The sequence below is a fragment of the Carlito syrichta genome, unplaced genomic scaffold (genome assembly GCF_000164805.1).
Source record: "Carlito syrichta isolate Samal-C Ts95f unplaced genomic scaffold, Tarsius_syrichta-2.0.1 Scaffold304021, whole genome shotgun sequence".
In the NCBI taxonomy this organism is placed as follows: Eukaryota; Metazoa; Chordata; class Mammalia; order Primates; family Tarsiidae; genus Carlito; species Carlito syrichta.
In genome coordinates this window covers 244,406-254,040 of record NW_007248117.1, presented here as the reverse complement: position 1 = coordinate 254,040, position 9,635 = coordinate 244,406, and the positions used below count along the sequence as shown (strand labels likewise).

The 9,635-nt window shown below is 35.7% G+C and overlaps 1 protein-coding gene across 1 annotated transcript in view; it reads right to left on the bottom strand.

The window, feature by feature from the left end:
- FSIP2 (fibrous sheath interacting protein 2) overlaps positions 1-77 on the bottom strand; it is an 88,585-nt gene extending 88,508 nt beyond the window's left edge. Inside the window, exon 1 of the mRNA XM_021713070.1 lies at positions 3-77. Coding sequence (XP_021568745.1) covers positions 3-77 — 75 coding nt within the window. The remainder of the gene's footprint in view (positions 1-2) is intronic.
- Positions 78-9,635: the final 9,558 nt, after the last annotated feature.

Sequence of the window (9,635 nt, the reverse complement as noted above, 5' to 3'; positions counted from 1 at the left end):
GCAGCCAGGCCGCTGGTGGCCGTCTTGGTGGCAGCGACGCTCGCAGCCTTGGAGCAGGCGCTGAGGTACAGCTCCATGGTCGGCCTGGCCCCCTAGGCCCCTGCCCCGCCCTCCCTTCCCGCTTGTCCTCACTCCCCTTCCCCGACGTCCCTTCGTCTGGGCGGGACCAGGAATGGCCAGTGCCCTTTGTCCTCGAGACCCCACCCCTACGCGTTCCAGGCTCCGAATGGGGGGGAGGGGGAGGCGAAGGGCAGAGGTCTCCCAAGGGTGGCGCCCTGCGCTGGGGCTTGAGCACCCCTAGAGTTGGCAGAATCGGTCCTGGAGGCCTGGTCTAGGAGGACCACAGCCCAAATGTCACTCTTCTCTGAGACCACCACCCCTCAGCCAATCCTAACCCCAACATACACAGTTGTGTTGGCAAGTCGTTGGCCCATTGATCCTGACCTCTGAGGAGCTCTGCTTTCGTTCAGTACACATCCATTATGAGTGTTTGTAAGGCCCATTCTACCAATCCCCCCTTACAGACACTGGGACCACAGCTATCTTCAGGCTCCCACAACTTCTTTCCACACCAGGTCCCTTGACTTCCTAACCGCCTTAATGCCTTTCCACTGCCTCCCGTCTCCTCTTGTCTTCCCTCTTTTCCAGATCTCTTGATCTCCCTCTCCCACTTCCTCCTCTCTGCTTCACCTTCTTTATCCTACTTCCCTCTTTCTCCTCTTCTCAACCATCCTGCCAAAATTTGAAGTGCTCGCCTCCTTTGGGCCAGTGATAGAGCTAAGCACTGGGATTTGGCAGTGAGTAAAATACGGCCTGCTTTTAAGAAGCTAAATAGACTGCGAGGACTTTGAGAGCAGAGACTACATCTGATCTCTCAGGCGTTTGGACTTAGCTTCATACATCCTTTGGCCCACTGCCATTCTCTTTTATTTCTATACCATCTAGTAAGAATAACTACCATTTATTGAGAATTTACTAACTTCAAATACTGTACCACTAAACAACTTTTTAAGCATTCATTCCTTAGGAATGTCTTGTCAGTAATTGTTCTTTTCTTTTCTACATTAAGGAGAATGATAATTTTCACTAAAGGGTGGCCTCAGAGGCTGTTTTCTTAATCAGTACACTCTAGTGTTAAATTTGCTTTACTTGTTTTAATTCAACCCATGTGCTTACAACTCTTGACATTTGAAATCAAAGCTTGAGATATAGTCTCTTGCCAGTTCTCCACATGGATGTTCTATGACCATCTCAGATTCACTGCACTCAAATTTCAAAACACACACACACACACACACAGGCACACCCTCTTCACCAAAAAAGGAAAAAACAAAGGCCTCATTCTCCTCCCTTCCTTCCCCATCTCAGTGACAGCACCAGCAGCTATACAAGTCAGAAACTGAAGAGTGCTTCTAAATATTTCCCTTTCCTTTTATCCCTTATATTGAATTGTACCTATGTCCTGCTGATTTTATCACTGAAATTGGTTTCCTTGAATCTACTCCATGGCCACAGCCTTATAACATCTACTTGCCACCATTTACATCAACAACTTATGTTTTATCAAATTGACCTTTGGTGGAAAACTCTTTAACCCCCCAGTTGCCCTCAGGAAGTCTTAACCCAAAGCTTCTATTAGCCTGTATTAATTGATCACTGTATTAGTTCCTTATTACTGCTCTAACAAATTACCACAAACTTAATGGATTAAAATACCACAGTACTAAAGAAAAGAAAAATCTTTCAATTTAGCAATTTTATCTGTAAGGAAGAGTAACAATTTACTATTATATAATCAAGTTAAGTAAAACTATGTTAATATAAATAATAATATCCTCACTTATTCCTAAATAAGTCTGCTATGGTAGACAGGCACTAATATGTTTCCCAATGATTCTTGCCTTCTGGTATTCATACTCTTATGAAATCTCCAACAACTAAAAGTGGGCTGGACTTAGTATCTTGCTTATAACAAATAGCATGTGTCAAAGGTGATAGGATATCACTTCCAAAATGACGCTTCCACCTCGCTAACCTTATCCTACTTTTTCATTTACTTACCCTGAAGGAAGCCAAGTTGCCATATTGTGAACTATCGGTGGAGAGGCCCAGGTAGCAAGGAACTGAAGCAGGCCTCTAGCCCTCAACCAGAGAGAAAGTGAATACCTTAGGCCAATAGCTTTGAGTAATTGAATCCTGATTACAACAATGTGCTCGAGCTTGGATTCAAATTCCCTTTCAGTTCAGCCTTCAGAGGAGATTTGAACAGTGGCTGACAGTTTTATCACAGCCTTGTAAGAGACACTGAACCAGATGCATACAGCTAAACTATATGCAGTTTTCTGAGACATAGAAACTGTTAGATATTAAATGTTTGTTTTTTGTGTAGTTATGTTTTAGAATAGTTTATTGTACAGTAGTGGGCAACTAAGCTTACTATCTACCACTCACTGTGGTAGTCTGCTGGCAAAGTGTAATCCTTTCATTAACATTGTGAGACAGCTATTAGAATCTCTGTTTTTCAAAAAGGAAGTCTGAGCTTGAAGAAATTGAATAATGTACCTGTCATTATAAAACTCTGGAATGAGCTTTGTTACAAAGGATCATTCTTAACCAATAAACAAGTCTCTCTTCTCATTATTTTTTTAATTGAAATTACGTCTTACATCTTAGATCTTGAAAATGTATTTACATGTTTGCTTCTCATTTTGGATTTCACTAGTGTAAAATTAGAGAAAATAATGGAAAATAAACATTAAAACTACCATATTGGTATAGCTTCCTCTTCTTTGCTCTGCACCATAACCCCTACTAAGCCTGGCCGAGTCATGAGGGATAGGCTATAGTGTGATCAATGCACTGATTTATCCTCTTGATTTTATCTCAGATGTTAAAGATACATTACTTAAATTATTTCACATACTTCAATAATCCACTCTGATACCATTCACTTGTCAAAATTATTTATCATTTTCATTCATTGTAGTAATTTTTTGTGTTTTATACAGAATAATGTAAATTAACTACACTGTGTATTACTTTCTAGTTACTAATTTCCTTATTGGCCTATAATAGTTAATACCTCTCTCCTTGTTCAAGAGCAAATATATTTGATCAGCGTGTTCATGGAACTCATCCATGCCATCTGGAAAGAAGAAATTTAAGTCGCATTTTCCCTATACATTCTCTCTCCTCACTGAGGACACTGTGGGGAAAAAGAGAAGGCAAGTGACATAAATTAATCCTCTAATAAACATACTAATGACTAATCTCCCAGCAAAGCAGCAGCAACAATAAAGATTTTTGCTAGCAAAAGAATCTTTCTGTGGGATACTATTAGCAGAATGTGTTAAATTGTCTAGAACAATTTAGGATAAACAAACTGTAATATTTGGATTTATGGATAATGGCTTCTTGGAAAATGTTACATAATCTGTGTAACTATCAGTATACAATTAAATATTTCATAACCTAATTGGCTCCTTCAGCCAAGGATGAGGTGTCTGTACACCTCATGGAAAGCTCATCTGTTCACTTGGGACAGAATGCATTTGATGGGGTATGATATGACTTAGTTCACTGCACTAGACATCCTAGACCTCTCCTTGCCTACTTGTGCCTCACGTTTACATATATCCTTGAAGTTATTAGTAAAGGTTGATACTGTGTATGATCTTTGAGTATTTGAGTCTCAATTACCAATCTGATCCTTTGTTTTATCTTAAATTCCAAGATGTATGGATTTCTACAATAGTTTTTCTCAAACTCCATCCTTCCATCAATTGATTTAGTCATTCTGGTATCTCTCAGAAGCACAGGAGGCACGTTTTAAATTGGTAAAGCAATATCCATGTATGGGAAAAAATGTATACAATAAAAAATAAAGTCACCCTTTAATCTTAGATTATAATACTCTCAATCTAGAAGCAAACAACAGATGTCTGTGTATCATTATACACATGCAACTTTGTCTCATGCAGTATTAAGTGATCAGTGATCAGAGTTTTGTATGTTACATTTTTAGATGGTCAATATATCCCAAAGATCATTTCATATGAGCATACTTTAATTTAGTTTTAGCCATACATATGTCGAATTTACTGCTGTAATTACAGTAATTTATTTAACTAATCTTCTACTTTTGAATGTTTAATTTGTTACTTTACACAAATTTCATAATAAGCACCCTTTTGTGTAGATTGCTGGATAAAGGGTATACCCATTTCTATGTTCTTGTTTTGTGTTTTATAGATGTTGTCATCTTCCCTGCAATGGAGATCTGAGAAGGCATGTGCCTTCCATTAGCATCCTCTTTCTATATTGCACAGACCTTCCTCATAGGTTTTGGTTTTAGGTAATGGTGAAAGCTAGTTTTTTTCTCTATAAATATTTTTTTGTATTTCAGAAAAACCAGAGATTATCCTCTTCTTTTCCTTATTTTTGACTGTCTGTATTTTTTACTATGGGAAAGAAACGTGTACTCTGTCAACTTTAAGTGAAGTCCTTAGATAATTCTGAGGTTTTTTTTTTAATTTTGTAAGTTTAGATGATGAGTAAAAGGACCAAACGTGATAAGTAAGAGTGACCAAGTTGCTTATTATGGACTAAATTGCAATATTTTATAATTTTTATATACTTTAAAAATCAAAGCAAAATTTAAAAATCACAATAAATGTGCTGTGTATATTTGGCATAAAATAGACAACAATTTGAAAATAAATTAGTATTTGTCAGCCTAATTATCCAAAAATATTTAACACAGCAGGCCTGAGACTGCTGCCATACAGATAAGGCCTACTTAAAAGATTGGTCCTTGGCTAGCACCAGGGAATTTGGCCAATAATACCATTTACAGACTGATAAGACTAGTTCATTTTGCCTCTACTGTTTGTAAGAATAATGTGGTTTATGTTGAATGCCTGCCTTGTTTAAAGGTTTGGAATTTTGATGTGTTTAGGAGCAGGTGCTTACATTATTGGCCTCCATAAAAATCTTGTCCTCTGTTATGAGATGAACTATGATCCCTAAATTTTATTGTTTGAAATCTTGACCCCCCAGTATCTCTGGATGCAACAATATTTTCAGATTAGGTATTTAAACCGGCAATTAAATTAAAAGGAGGTTCTTAGGGTAAGCCCTAATGCAATATGACTGGTATTCTTACAAGAAGAGATTAGGACACAAATTTGCACAAAGGGAAAACTGTGAAGAGGAGACACCCTAATTTCAATCTTGTAGCCTCCAGGGTTGTGAGAGAATACATTTCTCTTGGTTAAACCACCCAGTCTGTGGTACTCTGTTATGGCCACTCTAGCAAACAAATACAGCTCTGAGTCTCTAATGGGCTTCCCTTGGCAGACATATCACATACATTTTATTGCACTCTTCACTTTCAAGGAAAGGTGTTTTATCTTATGGGAGGGAGGCAACTTCTTTAGACTGTGTACAGGTTTCTCCAGATTTTGCCTGTGTCTTTTCCTCTGATTGATCCTATTGTGTATCCTTTCACTGCAATAAACCTTAGAAGTGATAACAATTTTATGTAGAGTGCAATGTATCCTAGTAAATAACCAAAGGTCTGGATGACCTTGGAAATTTTGGAAACACTGACCTAGTCAATATAATATCCTGATGAATAATTTTGATCATCAAAATAGAGTGTTTAATTATTTGACTAGCAATCATTCTTATTTGGATGAAATCCTGCCCATATGAATCTTAATGGGCATGCATCTCCTCTTTTAACTGAAGATGGAATTCTATATATTATACTTGTCTGTCTTGTTTTGTCTGACTTATCAGGACAAGACATAATAGTTTTAGAGGAAATTTTTGTCTTTCGTGTTGAATTCTTCAGTAACTGGAAGAGTGTCCAGTAATTGTTACAAAGTAGAAAGAACTCAGTGGTAGGTGTTCAAAGTATATCACCTAAGTAAATGAGTTAATAAGTTACCTTATTTATTTATTTATTTTTATTTATTTTTTTATTGGTTCCTGTTTAAATGGACATTGCTAGTGTTTACTTTAGGATATCTCCAGTTTTATTTCCTTTATTTTCTTTGTTGGATGGTAGGGCATTCATTTCTGATGTAGTGATCCTTCTCATTGACACTGCTCTTTTTAATATAGCATTCCACATTTTTAGCTTTCAAACTATTGTTTTTCTACACACTGTTAAGGACATGAGCTATAGAATAGTGAAAAATATGTTAGAACTTACTATTGCTCTCTTTATATCATTCAGTTATCTATTTAATGAATATGTACATCATAAATTTTAGTAATTGCTTTGTTGTATACTTTGACTACAGAATAAGATTTTAATTGTGATTGCTCAGTCTTCATGCATAGATGCTCAAAAAATTTACCAATAACTACAAATTAGTCAAAGTATGGGTATTACAGATCTGCATAAAGATGCAATTATTTTGTTAAAATGAAGGATCACAAACTGCTAGTAACTTTTGAAATTGGCTCATTGGGTCAAGCATACGTTTTAAAAAGTGAAACCAAAGAAAAGGATGGTAAATAGTGTCTTTCAGACTTAGCAAGGGTATTTAGGCAAATTTGTCTTAATTATGAATGTATAATTCACATACTTTTAAAATGTAAAATATTGATATATAATGTGTATATTATGATTTTGTAGATTGAATCTTTAAACAGGTATTGTTTAAAGAGTCATTGTTTCTTGCTGTAATTTTGAAGAAAGGAATGTTTGAAAGTGGCAAAAGGTGATTGATTATGAATGTTTATATTTTAACAGAAGATTCTTAAAAATGAAAATCCCTCAAAATTTTTGGACAGAAATTGCCACTGAATATCACTTAAGTGAATACTTTTATAAGTAATGATACTGGGGCTCAGTAAAAGGAAATTATATTCCAAAATTGCAAATAAGTTATTGGGAGATTTAACATTAAAACTCAAGTCTTCTATCAATTTGCTATCTAATCATAGAGTTTAAAAGAATATAATGCTAACTGTCCAAGCATGCAACTTTGGATCTGTTCTACTTATTAGACTGAAATTGGTATGGAGTTAAGAATTTTTTTTAAATAAACATATATTTTACATTAAGTTCGGTCAACCACAGAAATGTAACTGTTCTTTTCCATTTTTATAAGGAATAAACATGCATTTAAATAAAGTACCTCTAATTGTGGTGCTATAATTTATTTACTTTTTTATCCTTATTACAGTGAATTAAGGGAAATTTTGTTTCTGTTAACATGGAATAATTGCCACCTATTCATGTATCTGGTGTTATAACTATTCCAATATGAGTTCAGAACAAGCACCAATTAAAAATATTACTACATCCTTATCATCTTCTGCCAGCTGGTTGTTCATATTAACATTGTAGGAGATCACGGTGTTATTTGAGGAATCTGCTTATCAGTTATGGGTTTTTTCCTTGTTGTTGTTTGGTTAGTTAGTTAATTTTTTTCACCTAATTAGTGAGCAATCGGAAAAACTTTATCTTTAGTATGGTTTCCAAAGTAATGAAGGTGGAAATAAAAAAGACCTTTGGAGACACTCTGCAGAAAAAGAAAAAAGAAAAACTCTCCATCCTTCTCATCCTTACTTGAGGCTTTCCTGTTTGAATTTTACCTTGTCTGAGATCAGGTGCTCATTCTTGTTGCATTAATATTTGCATATGCTTGTCATACAATTTATTACCTCTTTATTTGAAATTATTTATTATCACTTTTAGGTATTATTTTCTGCATACACAACAAAACTGTTGGATTTTGCTCCTTGGGGCAATTTAAAAATTTTAAAAACATGTAATAAGTTAACTCATTTTCACTTATTAACATAAGTACTATATATGTTACACAGTCAAATTATTTTATACATATTTCATGAATATTTGCTAATTTTCTTTAGTAGCCTTTCTCTCAGTTAACTTTGTTAAGGGTCTTTATTGCCTTATAAATATCTTCTCAATTTCTTTGAGATCTTTACACACAAAGTAACAACCTTGTTTTCAACTACTGACTCACATGATGTGCTCTTAATATTTTTATTCTGGCCCAGGGAATATGTATTGAAAAGTGAATCATTTTTCAAAATTTTAGCCACATTTATTTTTTTAATTTTTAATTTTAAAGATGTAGGGTACAATTCAGGGTTAGGTATACAAATGTTCATTATGCAGGTACCCTTGTTGATGAGATATGCCCCCCTCAAGAAGATTCCCACTACGGCCAATCCCATCCCTCCCCCCTCCCCTGGCAGTTTTCCACTACCGCCAATCCTTTTCTTATGCATTATGTATTAGTATTATATGTATTAGTATTATGATAATTATTCAAGCCCGCTTATGAGTGAGAATATGTGATACTCAATTCTTTGTTTCTGTGATAGATCACTCAGTGTAATAGACTCTAAGTTCATCTAAGTTGCTGTGAAGTTCGTAATTTTGTCCTTCATTATGGCTGCATAATATCCCATCATGTATATGTACCATATTTTTTTATCCAGTCCTTTTTTGATGGACAGCATGGTTGTTTCTATGTTTTTGCTGTTGTGAATAATGCTACAATAAACATACATGTGCAGTTGTCTTTTTTATAAAAGACCACCAGAGCTATTGTTCTTACAGTAATTTTGAATATAAAAAAGATAATTTTTTTCAAGTGAGTAAAATAAGAAAATTCAGATAAAATTTGCCATTTATGAATTAAATGTTACATGATTCCCTTTTCCATATGTGCATCATTTCAAATATAATTTTATTATTCTCTAATTTTGTTAGTGTAAACATGTTTTAGATTTGTTTTCATTTAAAATATATTGTTTTCTGTTTGGGATAATTTTTTCAAACTCTTAAATAATTTTTTTTTGGGTATTTAATTGTTTGAAAACAAGTGTGTGTTTTCTTAAAGGGATCTAACCTCCCTTTGTTCAATTATGTCCTTTCTCAAGGGGACTGAGCCAAGGGAATATGGTCTCCCCTTCATTTAAGAGGTTCTTAGTATGTAACTGACAGAATTCTGGAAATGATAAAGAAGTCATGAGTCGGCTTTGGTGACTCAAGTTATGTTTCTGTTCACTAGACCTAGAACTCTTCCATTTATACAGATCAAGTAAACTGAATAGACTATCTATGTGTTTTTCTAGGGAAATTGTGATCAACATACCAGTGTATTAAGTCGTCATGAGTCAAGTGATTTTGAATGCTGCTATGTACCTGTTATTCAGTGCTGTAATGAAGCCTTCTATTTGGTGATTAAGTAAGACCTCTTGGACCCTGTCACCCAGGATCCTGTGATTGTTACTGCATTTAGGGATCCCAGTCTTATGGTAGTAGTTACCAATGTAATTTCTGACCTACAGAGTAGAGTGGCTACAGAGCATTTAAAGGGTGAGGATTGAGATGGGAACAAGTTGGTGATGGCATACGTGAACTTGTGAGATTCTCCGAACGTTAGTTCCCAAAAAGACTCTTACTTCTCTTCCCCCATCCCCCGCCCACCACCAGCCACTCTGGTGTGAGACCCGGGGACCTTTGGTCCCATGCAGGGCCAGATATTGCGGCCCCCTGCTGCTGCTGTTGCACTGCGTGTGTGAGAGTCTTGGGTCCCAGCCCCCTCCCAGCTCCCTCCCTGGCTACATCGTCTCCAGCA